The 19,845-nt window shown below is 45.9% G+C and overlaps 1 protein-coding gene across 1 annotated transcript in view; it reads right to left on the bottom strand.

Moving 5' to 3' along the window:
* LOC144826472 (tropomodulin-3-like) overlaps nt 1-19,845 on the bottom strand; it is a 537,152-nt gene that overhangs the window by 334,760 nt on the left and 182,547 nt on the right. The window contains exon 2 of the mRNA XM_078684832.1: nt 19,553-19,758. Within this exon, the coding sequence (XP_078540958.1) occupies nt 19,553-19,678 (126 nt within the window). The 5' untranslated portion in view covers nt 19,679-19,758. The remainder of the gene's footprint in view (nt 1-19,552; nt 19,759-19,845) is intronic.

Here is a 19,845-nt window from a genome sequence, read left to right as displayed (position 1 = left end):
GATCACGGTGCTAGACATTCTGGGACTCGTAGTCCATTACCAAAGTATTACATATTCAAAATGATTCAAAAGAAAACTAAGTGCTACATTTCATCATTCCATTGTTAGATATATTTATGCACTTATCGTCATTGCCTTACTGTCATCGTGCTCTCCAGGATTGCTATTTGTTTTTTTGTTTTCCCCTTTGCGTTCGTAATAAAGACAGCGTGTGTGGACAGTGAGTGAAACCACAGCTGTCCTACTAAACTGAGGACCATATCTTTAATTGATTCTTAATCAGTATACGGACAATACATAGATTGTAATTTATCATGTGGGACACAGTACCTGGCAGCCACTTGTGCACATATGTGTGCACCAGGGATATATTAGTCTTTTTGATGTCTATCATTCCTTCAGTTCAGCACAGAGCTGTCGCCACTCCAATAACACTCGGTGGCACAGCGCCAACCCTTAAATTCTGGACAATTCGGACATGCTGTTTAAGCCCGACATTATACAATTAAATTTCAAAATCAAATGCGCCTCTTTTGCCAGAAGCATGCGTTCAACGTCTACAGGGCGCTGTATGTTAATCAGTGTAAAGAGCACAGACCATTTGAAATCATTTTCTTTGTGACATTTCAATAAAATGCTCAACCATGGGAGCAGTAAGAATTTTCTTTTTGATTCTAGACCTGTGCTGACTTATCCGTCAGTGCTAGCACAGGTCTAGAATCAAAAAGAAAATTCAAGTGGCTGCCAGGTACTGTGTCCCACATGATAAATTACAATCTATGTATTGTCCGTATACTGATTAAGAATCAATTAAAGATATGGTCCTCAGTTTGTAGGACAGCTGTGGTTTCACTCACTGTCCACACACGCTGTCTTTATTACGAACGCAAAGGGGAAAACAAAAAACAAATAGCAATCCTGGAGAGCACGATGACAGTAAGGCAATGACGATAAGTGCATAAATATATCTAACAATGGAATGATGAAATGTAGCACTTAGTTTTCTTTTGAATCATTTTGAATATGTAATACTTTGGTAATGGACTACGAGTCCCAGAATGTCCAGCACCGTGATCGCTTTTTTTAAGCGGAAACGAAATGGCCGCCTGCTTGATCCGGGAGAAGGCAGAGACGCTGTTGGAACTCCACCGTGCTTGACAGAACTTAAGAATTCAGGTATGCGGATTGATTCATAGAAGCGAACGCTTTTTAGTACTAAGAACCAACAAACGCGCCTGACAGAATGCTGCTTTCTTTTAGATTTATTTTCGGGCAGAAGCAAGGTGAAACGCGGATTTGGACCGCGAGTGCACCGCCGCGTATTCGAGCCCCGGACGGGGTTAGAATTGACAGTGAGAGGAGGCCTTTTATCTCTGACATAAATAGAGGTATGAGTGATGCCTTCTTTTCGGAGCAGTTTGTGAAGCACAAGTCAGAAACGAGGTTCCTAATATATCGTTATTGTGTTAATAGTTATAACGGACATTGAAATACTGATGCAAGGGTCGTGGGACCGAATTTAATACGCCAGCAATACATCGTTAAGGTATGTTGAGAGCCTGCTCCAATGAACCTGTGGTAAGGCAAAATATTTTGGTTAATTTTAATGCTTAAAAGGGCATTATGTCTTTCTGTACAGGACAGAATTAAGAAAGACAGATACTCCTCCTCTCCCTCCCGCAGAACCAGCCCACTAAGGCAGAGGTATGACAAAGGTTTAAACTACTTTTAGCTATAAGTTTTTAGACTAACAAAAGTGGGAAACCATGAACCGACAATGCTGTATTAATATTCTACGCAGAACGGTTTGCTGAATGAATTATTTGGGGGCGTGGCTAGCAGCCGATGAGAGCGGACGCAGCCTAGTGAGGCTCCCGACCCTCGGCCCGCTTATCCGTACCAAATCCGGAACCAGACGTGGAATCCCCGTGGACTTCGGGTCGATTCCGCGTTTCCCATCTGTGCCTGCTCCGGTCGAGTGGCTGGCCGGCAAACCGCCCGCAAAGAGAGCTACGAGCAGCGGAGTGCCCGGGAAAACGGAGAGCAAAACACGAGACGCTGCTGCCTGGACGGCGCCTACTACTGCTTGGGACCACGAGCCGACCACCTGCTAGGTGAACTAGCTACCTCGACCTGCCCGGGCTGGGTCGGCGGATACATCGGAGGTGTGATGGGGAAACCGCGAGGACCAAAAGGAGATGGGGGCCCGACCACGGAGACTTCGGAAGACGCACAACAACTCCAATCGGAGTTGCAACTGATGCAGGACAGAATCCTCGAAGCTATTGCAGCCACAAAGGACGCTCTACATCAGGACATTGCTCAGGTATCGACAGGCCTGGGGCTCCTGAGGGCTGACCATGGGAAACTAGCCGATAGGGTCAAGGAAGCGGAGATCACTCTGAAAGACATTGTGCCGGGCCAAAAAGCATTGGAAGGTAGGCTGACGGATGCCCTGGACCGCATCCAAGCACTAGAGAGGAGAGCAGAGGACGCTGAAAATCGCAGCCGCCGGAACAATGTACGCTTAGTGGGCCTTCCGGAGAAGAAAGAAGGGACGGACATGATGGGTTACTTAGACAACTGGCTGCGAACGGTGGTGGCCCCGGAGGGTCTGTCCCCCTTCTTCACATTAGAGCGAGCACACCGTGTACCAGCCAGGCCCCCGAAACCGGGTCTGCCCCCACGCCCGGTGGTGATCAAATTGCTCCACTACAGAGACAGAGACTGGCTTCTGCAGCGAGCGAGGGAAGCGGGGCCGTTCCAGGTGGATAACAGTAAAGTCACGCTGTTCCCGGATTACACCTTCGAAACACAAAAACTACGAGCCTCGTTCCTGTCCATCAAAAAAGAACTGCGCACGGAGGGACTGCAGTACTCGCTTTTATTCCCAGCAAGGCTCCGAATTTCAATAGATGGGAAAGCTTTGTTCTTCATATCATCGGCGGAGGCATGGTCCTGGTGGGACACTTATAAAGCTGGAACGGACGGGGCCCGCTTCAGAGCAGAGGAGGAATTCCAGCAGAACTCGGTGCGACGATCCAAGCGGCTCCGGAAACGTGGACAACATCGGAAGAAACTGACGGAATCGCAAACAGTAGAGGAACGGAAAGCGGCACTGCAAGCGGTGAAGGAGGTCTCGGGCGTGGGATCGACGCCACTGGAGAGTGAACCGATCTCGGAGGAAGTAAGAACGGGCTCGGAAACTGAACTATCGGAAGTGGACAGCACAAGGGGTCCGACAGTAACACCACAAACCGCAGAAGAAATCTTTGGCAGCTGAAACGGGGTCGTGGGGGGATTGGCTGCAACAGTCGGACTGGTAAGGCGTGTGCGACCACTGCAAACACAACAATGATGGACAGAATGTGGATCAATGTCACACATTCACCCCAGTCCAAAGATCTGGGCCCAAATCCATCGTTTTTCCACTCCACACCACCCTGGGTTAGACAATGGCGATATGCAAATCAGCGCTGACCCTGTGCCCCATGGGAACAGTCCAGTCCGAACAACAAAAGCCATGTCCTTCCCAGAACGGAAACAAGCATCCGAGGAGCGGCCCGGTTTCGAGGTAACACCTCTCTTCAGCCTAGCTAGCTTGATTCCAGTGGTGTGGAGTGCCTGGGACTCACGTCTGAGCATCCCCAGTACACTTAGAGCGGTCTTGACTTGGTAAGAGTATTCTGCATCATTCAGAAACACTGTCCATCACCACCCCCCTTTTCCAAAATCGGTTTATCCACACTATGTGTGGGAGGGTATGCTCAGACTTGGGTCCCTTGCTCATTGCACCATCAGGATTCAAGCAAGCCGGGCCGAAGAAGGCTGTGGGGCCAGAAACCGGTCCCCGGAAGCTTGTTTCCTTACCAGTATAAGAATTGGCTTGGTAGTTTGGTTTGCCCTGTTCCCATCATGCACTGGGACAGGAACAGACTAATTTGCATATAGCCAGGTTCTGAGCTGGGATGGTGCATTGAGCTAAAAAACGGTGATGGATTAAAACCATGATCTCTTGACTTGGTAAGAGTATTCTGCATCATTCAGAAACTCTGTCCATCACCACCCCCCTTTTCCAAAATCGGTTTATCCACACTATGTGTGGGAGGGTATGCTCAGACGTGAGTCCCTTGCTCATTGCACCATCAGGATTCAAGCAAGCCGGGCCGAAGAAGGCTGTGAGGCCAGAAACCGGTTCCCGGAAGCTTGTTTCCTTACCAGTATAAGAATTGGCTTGGTAGTTTGGTTTGCCCTGTTCCCATCATGCACTGGGACAGGAACAGACTAATTTGCATATAGCCAGGTTCTGAGCTGGGATGGTGCATTGAGCTAAAAAACGGTGATGGATTAAAACCATGATCTCTTGACTTGGTAAGAGTATTCTGCATCATTCAGAAACTCTGTCCATCACCACCCCCCTTTTCCAAAAAAGGCGTGTGCGACCACCTGAGCAGGCAGCCGTGAGACTGGACTAACGTGAGTCTGGATGTATATTGAGGGGCGGGGGAATAGGGAAGCGATTGAACGTAACAGAAGCTAATACACGCGCCCAGAGGCCCGTAAGGCCGCCGCAGTACAGACTGCGGAGTAGGAAGTTTTGAGAGCACGTTGCTCACTTGTTTGGATGGGGGTAACTCTTTTGCAGTTAGGTCCTGTTCTAGGGGGGGGGGAGCCTAGAGAAGTTGGGGTTGTGTGGAAAATGAAATTTTGCCTGACCAAGATGTCCCCTACGTGTACCCTATGTTACATGTCATGTGCATGTCACCCATGCACTTCCTCGTAGTGGCCTGAATCACTAGGCCCCTGCAATCATGTCCTGCATTAGAAATGCCAGTCATCAAAGTCTCCCAAACGTTAAGGTAGCATAAGGCCCATGTATTTGCATTTCATGACTCCTGACACACTGAAGCTGCAGTTACGTCCCTCTGACCTCGCATACTTCTAGCTCAGCCGAGAGAAGCCCAGCAAGAGGCCTGCCAAGACAGTATTATGAATAACCGTTATCTGTTTGCTTTACAGAATCACGTTTCAGCCTGGTGAAGAAGGTACACAGAACCCGTCCGAGGGAGATAGGGCCTAGCCATTCTGTCTCCATTTAAGTAAATCACAGTGCTTGCATCCATAGAAGAGCTCACAGCCCTCATGCAATGAACGAATAAATATGCCCTCTCTGTCTTTTAGTGATGAACAACTATTGCTTCAGATAATACATCCCCTGACTCTAGATATCAGTTGTACTAGATGTGCTGGTCGCCTTGACACAAGAGATCTCTCTACTAGGTTGAAAGTCAGCTTCCTCCCAGTTACACGTCAATTGCACGTCATGCTCAAAGTTGCACAATTAGGGCATAGTTCCAGCTAGCTATCCAAACTCCTCCTCTAAGTACCCACCCACCTATGACACCTACCTATCACCTACCTATGACTCATCAAAGTGTACACCCACATGTTCTTATCTCTTTCTTTCTCTGCTCTGCCTCGAGCGTTCCTTCCTACGTCCTATGTACAAGATAAAATGTATATAACCCATGTTCAGTAAATAATTGTTAGAAGACCCTTCCTGAACCTCAGTGGTGATGGAACATATTCTCCCATGACTCGAGTTATTGGAATAAAGCCCATTTTAACTCTGATACCACGGACTCTGCTTCTCACTTGATGCATGATAATTGTTAATGCATAGAAATTATGCCAGGGTAATATTTTATTTACCACATTAATTTGGCGCCCGAACAGGGACATATCCCTTTCCCCACTCGCCGGAGTTGTAGATCTAGTCTTTGCCCCCTTCTACAGCCGTGACGGACTTCAAAGTGCGCACGCCATCGGGATTTCCCGCTACTCCCTCAGGCCCAGGAGGAGGACGGACTGCGACCAGGCATCCATACGAGGCGGTGAGGAACGCGGATCGTCTCAACCAGAGCCCAGCCCGTGAGAGAGCAAGGTCCGAGGTCTCCAGAGGTCCACCTGTTCCAAGGCGCAAGCGTAGTCAAGTCAAGTTTCCGAGGCCTTCAAGTTTCAAGTTCTGCTTTCCCGGTGAGTACCACTATGGGGAATGCATCAAGTTTCAAGACGGGTCCACTGTAAAAGGTGGAAACGGTCAAGACGGGTCCACTGTGAAAGGTGGAAACGGTCAAGACGGGTCCACTGTGAAAGGTGGAAACGGTCAAGACGGGTCCACGGTTAAACGTGGGCACGGTCAAGACGTGTCTCATTTTTTGGGACCGGTATGGTTGTACTGTATTCCAGTGCACAAAGTTTATTGTTTTCAAGTACATGTTTTATTCCATGTATCAGGTTAGACTGTGTCTGTTTTAGTGTTATAATGTTTCTTGTATGAATGATTGTTGAATGTTTCAGTCTATTCTTGTGTATTGTGTTTCCATTGTGTTAGTTTCAACATGCCACTGTTTTTGAAATTACGTCAGCTAGGGACCAGGAAAGGTATACTAGAAGAGTCAGTTAACATCCCGCCAAGAGATACACCTGGTCATGATATGTATAAAAAGTCAAGACCCTCTCAGAAAGATGCCATTGAGTTATGGCGCTAAGATTCACATAGGAGAACAGAGAAAGAATTCAACAAAGTAGAGGGAAATAAACAAGCAGAGGAAAAAGCCAAAGAAAAAGAATCACGTCCTCTCAGAAGAACTAGCTAGAGTTAGAGCTATAAGTTTACTGTGGTGTTCCTTGTAAATAGCTCCTTGTAAATATGGTTAGGAAGAGCATGTCATTATTATGACTTGTTGAGTTTCTTGTGAATATGGCTTGTGAATAGCGCCATGTGGTTATGTTTTGTGCAGAGCTTGTTATCATTACGTTAGTCAGGAGAGAGCTGGATCTCTTTCAAGTGCTTAGAGAAAATGTTTTGAAGATGTGCGTACGTGTTATGTGATAACGTGGAGAGATGAGTTCATGACTTTCCCATGTACTGCAGTCATTGGGGAATGATTGTGCTTCAGCTGCCAAAGAGTTAATATCTTATATTGAGAAGGCAGTATTTGTTTTAACATGCTGTTTAACAAAGTGTTGAGGGATTTTGGCGTTTTTTGGTGTTTGCGGGGGGCGTGTTTTTGAGCGGAAATTCGTTCCAGTGGAGGGATTTGGTTGCTTTTTGGTGAGGATTTAGGGAATAGCTTGGACTACTGTGATGTCAAATTTGAAAGGGATCTGAGCTGTGGAAGTGGTGGAAAAAGCATGTTTTGTGTGGAGGTGCGATTTGCCATGTTATCCAATGGGCGTATTTCTGAAAATTGAGATAAAGGTTTCTTTGACTTTTTCATTCTGGGTCTGCCTATGTGCTTTGTCAGTTTGCAGATTGAATGGTAAAATCTTGCATGGAGAGTAAAGAAGTGTATTTGTAAAGGGTTTGCCTTGGAACACTTGATTTAATGTGTTTGGCTCAGAGGTCGGTAGTTGTAAATAAACCAGTCGGAGAGTGCTTTAATGTTTTCACGGTTGAGAAGAAAATTAGTGTAATTAGTGTAATACACCCGTGTGTTTTTTAAATAGGGATGTTTCTACAAAATATTAATTATTATTTTTCCCAATGCAAGCTGCCCTTTAGAATAGCGTGTGACAGTTATCCCACTCACTTAGGAAAATGGCTATTTGAGAAAATTAATGAACGTGACCTTTTTGATAGCTATAATACACTACCATCTTAATGCATTGCTAAGTGTCCCCTACATTAGTTTAATTTGCATTCATTTAGTTTCAAGGCCCACCTATGTACTTTGACAGGCTGCTGATAGAAAGGTAATATCTTGCACGGTAAAAGCAGTGTTCATTTAACATGCTGCCTGATTTATGTCCACCAGCCTTTGGAAATAGGATTTATTATGTCTGATTCAGAGGTCAGTTAGGCTGCAATGCTTACACAGATGGTTTCAGATAAACATTTAGTGGAGACACTTCAATTGATATGTGCAGAGAACAGTCCCAACCCAACAGTCCATGATAATTCGTTTTGTTCTCTCAACTGCAAAATGCATAGCCTGGTGTGCAGAAGCACATTGTCCCTTTTTGTGTGTTAATTTGCCTGCTAAACAAATGCCCATGTTTCAAATGTCTTGCCTTCTAGCTGAATTAGTTAGACAAAAGTGTTTTTTTAGAAAGTGGGGCTTTTAAGTAGCAGTACATTGTAACAGAATTATTTTAAAATGCTAGCATGTCACTTAGTTACAACAAAATACATGTCTTTATTAATTTACTTTTTATCACGTTTTAAATTTGCTTCAGTTAGTTAGAGAATAATGGTTCTGGCCTGGGTACAGATATGTTTTGAATTACAGAGAATGTGTTTTTCGACCTTGAGAAGTGGCCTGGCTCCCAGTAAAAGATATCTTGTAAAGGGAGGGCTTTTCCCTCTTGGAGCATCGAGCACTGCCTGTCTTGTTATTATTGGCCATACTCCAATTCTTTTCCGCGGACGAGACCGAGCTCTGTCTTCAGTAACTTGGCAGCTGTTCTCAGCTCTCAGAGCCTCCGTGATGAGCCGCAGAGAAATGTTTATGTAAAGGGAGGGCTACTGCTCCGACTTACACTAGCTTCTTTCGAATGTGGAGGGTGGAGGCTTGCAGCTCACTCTTTAAGAAACTTGGCAGACGTTTGGCACTTTCAATGAGCTCAGCGTTGGCAGCGACCCAATTTTAGAGAAGAAGAGACGAGTGAGAGGTTTGTCTCCTATTTGTTATGTTTGACACTGAGCCAGCTCCTGGCTCTGAGGGGAGGGGTAGGTGAGCAAGGAGTGAGTTCGTAGCAAAGTTACCTCCCCAGCCCCTCTGACTTGTGTACAAAAAATTGTTCTTCCTTACAGTCAACACTAAAAGCTTCATTGACTTCAGATAAGTCACGCTTGCAAATGAATAGTTTGTCCCTCAGCCGTGTAAACAGAATAATTGGCAGGAATTTTGCTCTTGCAATGTGTTAAGCATCTGGCAGTCATTCAATTTTAGGTCACAGTGAAGCCCGGCTTGGAGTTGATTCAAAACTCCGAGCGCGAACAGGCTCCAGCCCTCTGTCTATGCTAGAATAATTTGGATTTTATTCAAATACATTTAGAGAACATATTGTAGGTAGTATGGTCATACTGTTCCCAAGATTTAAAGTAGGATTTTTATAAACTATAGAGCTTTTGGAAAGAGGTTTCCCCAAAATAAAAATTGTGCTTTTGAATTGAAAATTCTATTTTATTTGTTTATTTATTTTTATATGATTATATTTGCTAGATTGATGACAGTGAGCCCTAGCATTTACAGTCAGACACTAAAGAAACGGCTAGACAGTATTCACATGCCTGCCAACACAGGACTGATACAGTACGTAGACGACATCCTGGTTACAGCACGATCAGACACAGAATGCGAGAATGCATCACTGACAGTTGCAATTCTGTGAAAAGCAAGTGGTGTCACACTTGCTTTCCAAGGAGGGTAGTCGGCTGTAGACAGCTAACACAAGAACGTATTCAGTTACTTACTAACCTTTCACAGCCCAGGACACAAAAGGAAGTTCGTGCATTTATTGGCCTCACTTCCCCAGTATGCATATCTAGCCAAACCACTCATACAGTTAACTACACAGGAGGCAGCCACTCTGACTGTACTCCCTAGGACACAAGAACACACCTTGGCATTTGAGGAATTAAAAAGAGCATTATGTCACGTGCCATATTTTTATTTATTTTTACACTTTTGCCCTCAAGTACAGTAAATGCACCACCACATGACTGTGTGGAAGTAATGAATATAGTGACAAGACCAAAACAAGACCTGACAGATATTGCACTTCCAGATCCAGACCTAACACTCTATGTAGATGGATCATGCATGAGAACGAGTGCAGGAGAGTTAGTAGCAGCCTATGCTGTGACCACTGCTACTGAAGTCATAGAGACACAGAAAATAGACACACTGTCAGCACAAGCAGCAGAGCTCATCGCTCTGACACAAGCCTGCATAAGAGCTAAGCACTTGAAAGTGAACATTTATACTGACTCACAATACGCTTTTGACGTTGTTCATGATTTCGGGGTACTATGGAGGGAGAGAGGTTTCTTGACCTCTCATGGGACCAAGATTCAGCATGGCCAGCTTATTCAAGCCCTGTTGGAAGCGATACATTTACCTACAGCCATTTCTATCCTGAAATATAATGCTCACACCAAAGTTACAGACACCATTTCCCAGAGTAATGACCTGGCAGACCGAACAGCTAAACTTACAGCACAGACACCAACAGACACGACAAGGACAGAGGTACCATTACTGACATAAAGTATGACAGTCAGGGATCCCACACAAGATGTACTCGACATACAGACACATGCCACAACAGATGAGATAAAGAATTGGACTGAACAAGGAGGGGTTCAGACTGACCAAGGTTGGATGACTAAGGGAAAAGCTACATGGTTTCTCCCAGATTCTATGGTACAAGTAATAATCAACACGGCACATAGTCCAGCACACTTGGGAGAGAAGGCAATGCTAGACAGCTTACAGAACATTTGGTTTAACAAGCACATGCGTGCAGCAGCGAAGCAGAAAGTACGAACATGTATGATCTGTTGTCAGTTCAATCCAGGTAAAGGCATTCCGGTGGAAAAAGGCGGATTTCATCCTCCTGACCACCCTTTTGAAGTTCTCCAGACGGATTATATCCAAATGGACAGATGTAGAGGTTACAAATATGTCTTAGTAGTTGTGTGTGCACTATCTAGATGGACAGAAGCATATCCAGTTCCAAATTATACTGCTGTGACAACAGCCAGACAGTTAGTGCGTGAGTACTTCCCTAGGTATGGATTACCTCGTGTGATCTATTCAGATAACAGTCAGCCATTCTCCTCTGAATTAATGAAACAAGTGTCTCTTCTGTTAGGATATAAGTGGAAGTTCCATTGTGTACGACACCCAGAAGCAGCAGGCCTTGCAGAAAGACATAATCAAACAATTAAGACAAAAGTTGCTGAGATCTGTACAGAAAAAGGCGTGGATTGGATGGTGGCCTTGCCGGTTGCCCTCTTTTACATGCGAATGGTAGCTCATTCCAGAACAGGCCTATCTCCTTATGAAGTAGTTTTCGGTAGACCGCCAAATATGTGGGGTACGCCTATGCCAAAGAAAATACCTGATGTTGACAGTAACATGCTGACAGATTACCTGGCTTCCTTGATTTCTGCACTACTCTCTTGTTGTTCACAGGTTGCTGCTGCCTTCCCTGACAACACCCAGGTCAAGGAACACGCCATTGTCCCCGAGAATTTTGTATGCATCCGGAATTTTGATTGTTCAAGTCCCCTTGAGCCACGTTGGAAGACGCCGAAGTTGGTGGAAGGACGTAAAGGCCGACCTCACCTTCATCACTACAAAAGATACTTTGGACATTCTGGTACCTTTACAAAGACTATTGACACGAAAGATATTAAGGAAAATACAGACATTGCGCCGCCTTTGCTGCTAGAAAAGACCCCTCAGCAAGAGTATAGGTCTAAATTAAGATCTAGTAAGTCAGACGTAGTTTAATTGTTTAAGCCCACCCGGTGGTGAATCGGTTAGACTAGATTTCTGACATGTATAAGATCACATACGAGAATAGCAAGAAGAGAGATAAGAAGGAAAAATACTGCAAGATATTACGCAGTAGATGTATAGTTACTTTGATCATTCTTTTTATTCTGTGCATTGTTATAATCTGTGTTAGTTTATTGCTACATGTTTTCTTTCCCATTTCCTCACATATACATTCTTCCAGTAACAGTACCATAGAGCATACATTTAGTGAACTGCCACCCCATGAATTGTCATATCGACTTGCACTACGTAACAATACTTTTATTCGAATGTTATACCATTCTCATCAGACCAGCAATGCGACTGATTGCTGGGTATGTGGCCAAATGCCACCTTATCAAGAGACAAAGGGAGTCTTGCCCTTCTACCCATTACCGTTCTCACACAATGGTTCGTGTGGAGCATGGTTTGCTCTAATGACCTCAATAGATAGAAGGTACATAGCTTATCCAGGTGGCTGGATATATGGAAACCTGAATAAAGTAATGAATGAAGCATGCTTTCCAGACAAAGACGGATTCCCCCAAAGAAAGGGAACCGATTTAGAGAATGAAGAGTACGAGCAGGGAAATGCATCTGTTAATTTTATAATGTTAAATGGTCAGCCCAAGCAAAATACAGGTCCACCGTTTATATCAGTCCTGCCAGCAAAAGGTGACCTATGTGTTAGAAAGAAAGGTTCAGTACTCATGGGACACAGCGAGTGTAAAGCTGTAGTAGAGTTTAGTGATAAAGGACTTTCTTCTTTCAAACCATCACGCCATACCTATTTCATTTGCGGTCAGACAGCCTATGTACATCTGCCCTTAGACTGGGGTGGGACTTGTTATATAGCATTCCTATTGCCACCTGTTTTCTTGGCCCCATCCCATTATCACAGAGATTCACAACTAGAACATGTTAGACAAAAGAGAGAGACAGATTCTGCAGGGATTGATCAGACTGAAACAGCTTGGGAGCAATATACAGACTTCAACAAAGGTTTCTTTTTCTTCGTTGGCCCCGTCCAAAATAGTAAGCTGATACGCAAATTAACAAGAACCCTGGAAGCAGTAGTGAATGTGACTGCATCTGCCCTGGCGAACTTAACCCAGGAGCAATCTGCTATGAGACTTGTCATTTTACAAAATCGCCTCGTTCTTGACGTCATCCTGGCGGATAGAGGCGGAGCTTGTAGAGTGATCCGATCTAGTTGTTGCGTTTTCATCCCAAATAACGCGCCATCCGTGTACGCAGCGATAACAAGACTCCACAAAATTGCTAATGTCATACATCAAGACCCAGGCACATGGACTTGGTCCAGTTGGTTCTGGGGTGTAATATCGGCATGGGGATGGAAAGTTATGTCCTTCCTAGGAATGGCCCTACTTATGGTATTTGGTTGCTGTCTCTGTCTGCAGTGTGGCCCGGCCATTTGCGGCCTGTGTGCTACTGCCTGTATTCCACATCCACGTAAACAAAGGATAAAAGATGAACAAATGATTCTGTATGATCAACTATACGGTCTCATGAATATAGATGTATCCTAAAGGGTTAAGTAGGGGACAAGCAGGGAATGTGGAAAATGAAATTTTGCCTGACCAAGATGTCCCCTACGTGTACCCTATGTTACATGTCATGTGCATGTCACCCATGCACTTACTCGTAGTGGCCTGAATCACTAGGCCCCTGCAATCATGTCCTGCATTAGAAATGCCAGTCATCAAAGTCTCCCAAACGTTAAGGTAGCATAAGGCCCATGTATTTGCATTTCATGACTCCTGACACACTGAAGCTGCAGTTACGTCCCTCTGACCTCGCATACTTCTAGCTCAGCCGAGAGAAGCCCAGCAAGAGGCCTGCCAAGACAGTATTATGAATAACAGTTATCTGTTTGCTTTACAGAATCACGTTTCAGCCTGGTGAAGAAGGTACACAGAACCCGTCCGAGGGAGATAGGGCCTAGCCATTCTGTCTCCATTTAAGTAAATCACAGTGCTTGCATCCATAGAAGAGCTCACAGCCCTCATGCAATGAACGAATAAATATGCCCTCTCTGTCTTTTAGTGATGAACAACTATTGCTTCAGATAATACATCCCCTGACTCTAGATATCAGTTGTACTAGATGTGCTGGTCGCCTTGACACAAGAGATCTCTCTACTAGGTTGAAAGTCAGCTTCCTCCCAGTTACACGTCAATTGCACGTCATGCTCAAAGTTGCACAATTAGGGCATAGTTCCAGCTAGCTATCCAAACTCCTCCTCTAAGTACCCACCCACCTATGACACCTACCTATCACTCATCAAAGTGTACACCCACATGTTCTTATCTCTTTCTTTCTCTGCTCTGCCTCGAGCGTTCCTTCCTACGTCCTATGTACAAGATAAAATGTATATAACCCATGTTCAGTAAATAACTGTTAGAAGACCCTTCCTAAACCTCAGTGGTGATGGAACATATTCTCCCATGACTCGAGTTATTGGAATAAAGCCCATTTTAACTCTGATACCACGGACTCTGCTTCTCACTTGATGCATGAGAATTGTTAATGCATAGAAATTATGCCAGGGTAATATTTTATTTACCACAGTTGCTCGGGGCGGGGGCGGGGTAGAGGGGAGAGGGGCTGAGCTGGAAGGGAACGGAGCACTGAGGGAGGGGGGGGCGAGGGTGTTGGGGACGGGAGGGAATGGTGTCATGCCTGGCGTCTGGACACTGTTGGAAATGACTCTAGACCGAACACACCGGGATAATGGATAGTGTGGGGTCGTTAAAATGTGTGTCCTGGAATGTGCGGGGTCTGAATTCAATGACAAAGAGGCACAAAATTCATTCTTACCTAGTCCGTAGAGGGGTTCACATTGCCTTCCTACAGGAGACTCATCTAACTAAAAAAGAGGGGGCTGCACTGCAAAGGAGGTGGAGGGGTCACCTGTTCTACACCACGTATTCAGCGTTTGCCAGGGGAGTACTAATTTGGATTCGGGCCGGGGTCCCCTTTCAGGTCACTAGGTGCACTGTTGACCCAGAGGGGCGATTTGTGGCAGTCGAAGGTTTACTCAGGGGTCGTGATGTAGCACTCTGCGGCATTTATGCACCGAACTCTGAGCAGGCATCATACTTCACTAAACTGTCCAGGCTATTAGCTACCTACTTCACTGGGCCGGTACTGATGGGGGGGGGGACTTCAACTCTATTGAGGACACCACCTTAGATAGATCACACCCACCACTGCATGCTTCCCCAGTACACAGATTGGCGAAACACAGATCAAACGGGCAGGAGAAGTGGGACCTGACTGATGTTTGGCGAGTGCAACACCCTGCTGAGAGGGACTATTCCTTCTACTCCACCATACACGACCTCCACGTCCGTATAGATGCATTCCTATGCTCCCAACCGGTATTGCCGATGGTTGCCCGGACAGAATATCTAGCACGCACGATATCAGATCATAACCCCTTACTCCTTACGCTAGCTTGGATGAACGGGATTACGCCGGTCCCGACGTGGCGACTCCGCCCAGACACACTAGATGACCCACCATTCAGCGCAGCCTTAGAAGTCAGAATCTCACAATACTTTGCAGAGAATGAGGAGACTACCTCCTCCAGGGCCGCTGAATGGGATGCATTCAAGGTGGTGGTAAGGGGACACTGTATAGGGAAATTTGCGGGTGCACGACGGACACTAGTAGACGACCTAGACAAAGCTGAACGGACATTGAGGGATGCGGAGAAGTCGCGAACCAACCGCCCCGAACTGCAAGATAGGGTATGTGCAGCGCGAGAGGCGGTGGCAGTTGAGGTAGAGCGCTTACGCAGCTTTGATTACAAAACTTATTTGACTAAGGCTCTGGCTGAGGGGGATAAGACAGGAGCACTCCTAGCTTGGCTGGCCAACCCCAATAGGGGCAATACCCCGATACTGTCCCTGAAAGGATTGAGCAGGGAGGTGTACAACACCCAACTGGACATATTGAGGTGCTTTAGAGAATATTACGGGAGGCTGTATGGGAAAAGCTTGGAGATTCGAACCGAGGAGATGGAAGCCTTGTTGACGGAGATCCAGCTGCCTCAACTAGAAAGAGATCACGCTAAAGCCATCGGGGGCCCGATCGACATTGCGGAAATCAGAGGGGCCATAAGGAGAATGGCACGTAATAAAACACCAGGGATGGACGGACTGCCTATCGAGTTTTACGGGAAGTATGTAGATTTGCTAGCCCCAAAGCTACGAATAATATATAATGAAGCCAAGGAGAAGGGCGAGTTGCCCCATTCGATGCACGAGGCGATCATGATTCCCCTGATAAAGCAGCGTAGAGATAGCTCAGATCCGGCCTCGTATCGCCCGTTATCAATGCTGACGACGGACTATAAAATCTTAAGCACAATCCTAGCCACACGATTGGTAGCCCATATGCAGGGCCTGATCCATAGAGACCAATCGGGCTTCATTCCCACTAGGAACACGTCCCATAACATTCGTAGGCTGATTAGGCTAATCGCGGATCCTCCACCGACTGCAAGAGCCCCTATGGTACGGTCGGTCGACATAGAAAAGGCTTTCGATAGCCTGGAGTGGGACTACCTATATAAGGTGATGCAGTGTTTTGGTCTCGGCGAGGGCTATATACAATGGACTACGGTGCTCTATGCTTCGGCGGGCGCTAGGGTGAGAGTGGGGGCTTTAATATCGGATCGATATGAGGTAAACAGGGGAACGAGGCAAGGATGTGCACTCTCTCCCCTATTATTTGCTCTTGCGATGGAGCCGTTAGCAACACTGGCTAGAAGAGGCGATTCTTACTGCAGATTAGAGGTTGGAGGAAACCACCACTCTATATCGTTGTATGCAGACGATCTTCTGTTATTCTTAGATAATGCCGAAGAGGCAGTGCAGGGTGCGGAGGACCTACTGGCGAGATTCGGGGGAGTCTCAGGCTTGAACGTGAACTGGGCAAAAACTTGCCTCTTTCCACTCCGGAAAGCGGAAACGTGTCCGTCGACCAACCTCAACCTACGCTGGGAACCTAACTGTCTGCACTATCTCGGGGTTTATATCTACCACGAGCCCGAAAACCTATTGGATGGTAATATTGGTCGATGTATCCGAGCGTTGCAGGGCAACATGGCCTTCTGGGCTACCCTCCCGCTATCCATGACGGGCCGAGTATCCCTACTCAAAATGATCGCCCTACCACGATTGTTGTACTTTTTTAGGACCCTCCCTATATGGATACCGGGAGCAATGTTCAAACGCCTAAAATCTAGCATAGTGTCCTTCCTGTGGGGCACAGGCAGGCGGAGGATAGCATTGGCAACTCTGACTCGCCCGAAGAACGGGGGGGGGGGGGATTGGCGGTCCCTGACTTCGAGCTCTATTACCTGGCAGCACAACTGCAGTTCTTCACGCAGGAGGTGGCAAGAGTATATCGGGGTCCAGAACAAGAGGCAGATGCTGGCACCCCCCGCCATGTGTTGGCGTATATAGCTCTGCAGCAGAAACTGATGCTCAGAGGGCTGACCCAAGAAGAAAGGACGCTGAGGCTCTGTTGGAATCGCATGCAAAAACGAGCCGGTCCTGGGCACCCGTATGCACCTGAAATCCCAATAGGTATGATAACAGCGCTCCCACATGGGGGAGACTGGTCGAACCTCCAAACTTGGGAGGAGGCTGGTCTACAGATGGTAGGAGACCTTTATACCGACGGGGTGCTGACACCATACCAGAATCTGCAGGAGCAATATGGTCTACCGAGAGGAGACTATTTGCTACACGCGGCTGTAGTGAGGGCTATACAAGCACATTGGGGGGAGGGACTAATGGAACCCAAAACGTCACCGGCGTGCCAATACACGATGATGGCGGCAGGGACGTTCAAGGCGGTTACGTGTCTTTACTCCAGAATGCACACGGAGAATATGCCGCCTCTAACGCGCCTCAAGACTCAGTGGGAGACTGACCTACAGAAAGAAATCCCAGATACGACATGGTCCTAATTGGTTCAGAGAGCCAGGAAAAGCACCAGAAACGCCCGCTTCCAACTGATACATCTCTACATTGTTCATAGGGCCTACCTCACCCCGAATAAAATAGCACAATACTTTGGCGCGGAGGACGCAGCATGCCCCAGATGTGCGCTACTAGGTGCTGACTTATTGCACATGCTAAGAGGCTGTCCACGGTTGCAAGACTACTGGAGAGAAGTGGGGGACACCCTGAACGAGGTGACAGATAGAGACTTGCAATATGACAGCGCGGTTGCACTCTTACACTGGTTTCCACATACACGCAAAACCAAACTGTCAAGTAAGTTTATCGACATGGGCCTACTTATTGCAAAGAGGGAGCTCACCAGGGGTTGGAAAGCAAAGGCAGCACCGACACACCGAAAATGGCGGAACGAATTTCTGAAATGGGCGGCAGCAGAGAGCACAATTAGGTACCAGCTGGCCAGGCGTAGAGGGGATGAGAAAACTCAGGCGGCAGCACTAGCATGGGAGATCCTAGTCCAGGCTCTTAGGGACAGTGCAGTGGAGAGTGAAGAGGAAGAGGAAGCGGCAGACCCGGGGACCCTGGGGGAGGCGGTTCTAATCCCAGCACTAATACCGGACGCACACACACACTAATTGACTACAAACTCCTGAGACTACCGACACAACTGAGTATATGACCACCAGACACAGGCACAGACACCAGGGGGGGGAGGGGATAGAGAAAAGTATACTGACCCAATTATAACAGAGAACTCAACTACCCACTACTGGACAATGGAGAGGAGGAGATTTGAAAAAGTTAAAAGCGGAGAGCGATAGACCTCTCAGAACAAATGCGCCAAGAGATTAGGAGAGTATATTTTTTTTTTTTATGCTACTCGCCGCCCGGCCTCCGGGATGTGGGTTGTAAGGCTGTGTAAGCGATGATTGGACATAGCGAAAGACTTTAAGGGTCTGCAAAATCTCTTGCAAATATGTTGTATACCTTGCATTGAACTCTGCAATAAAAATTGTTTTAAAAAAAAAGAACGGTTTGCTGAATGAGAATGGACACCTAGCGCCCCCAGCATTAAGTCGATAGAAGTGACCCTTTATGCCCCTGCTAGGAATATACAGGTATGAGTCATACTTGTTTCAAAAATAGTTGATATGGATAGACTGAGGCCTCAGGGCGATAATTAAATCTGTATGTTTTGTTGCATCCTCAACAGACTAACACAGCCCTGATGATGGTTTGGGGACACAGGACCTGAACCTGAAACGCGTCGGCAAATTTAGAGAAGAGCTAAAATAATACATCTGGTGTTTTTTAAGTATATGATATAAATGTCAAAGCTCTTTGTAAATTATATTTTGGGTATTCTAAGACTGTGATTTTCAGAAATGATCTAGTGTATCGCAAACTGGTAGAAGTATTATTTTTTGTAAATGTTTGTTGAATGTGATTTTTGATATTCTTTGTTTAATAATTGTAGGTAATGTTTCATGTGAGTGTAAATGTATTGTAATGCACTGTGATGAAGTAACAGAACTATAAGTGCTTTGTGATTGTTGTGTTTTTCTCTCTCTGTCTATGAAATTTGATTTCAGATGAGAGCATTTTACATAAAGAACACGAGAAAGGTAAAAATAAATATACCTGACCAGATTTAATTAAAGTGTTTATTTGGTCTTTACAAAATCATAATTTGAAATAGTATATGAAGGGAAGCATTCTTATGTGTGTTTGAATTCATAAACGGTCCAGCTTTCCCTTCTGTCCCACTAAGGACCTAACTCCTTTTTTTTGTGTACAATACATAGGAAAGCATTTTATTTGTTTTTGCTTATGCTACCAGAAGGCTACTTCAACGAGTGTTTATGCAGCACAATTCGATCAGGGGATTGTACTAACAGACTACGCAGTAATGCTTGGGAAAGAAGATGTTAAACATGGATATTACAGTGAAATCTAGGATACATTCTGCGCAATATAAACAGATGATATACACACCTCAGGATCAAGTTCCTCCAGAACATTCTCTAGTTGCTTCAGCTCCGCCTCCGAAAGGTTGCCAAGAATTTCATCCTCATCAATATCCTTGTACTTGTCCAATTCTTTCCGGAAGGGTAGTTCCATGATTAAAGCAGCTGAACCCTTCGATTACTTCCAGTCCACAGCAGTAAAATGCTTCACCTTGATGACGTCCTCACAGCTGACTAGAAAAAGACAATTGCAAGTTTACTGATAACTTCTATAAACGCAGTGCTAGCTGAAGTGGGCATGCGCTATAAAGGATGGAGACG

This window comes from Lissotriton helveticus, chromosome 3_2, assembly GCF_964261635.1.
Source record: "Lissotriton helveticus chromosome 3_2, aLisHel1.1, whole genome shotgun sequence".
Classification (NCBI taxonomy): domain Eukaryota; kingdom Metazoa; phylum Chordata; class Amphibia; order Caudata; family Salamandridae; genus Lissotriton; species Lissotriton helveticus.
The sequence above is the reverse complement of the archived record's forward strand: the minus strand, read 5'-3'. Positions and strand labels throughout refer to the sequence as shown.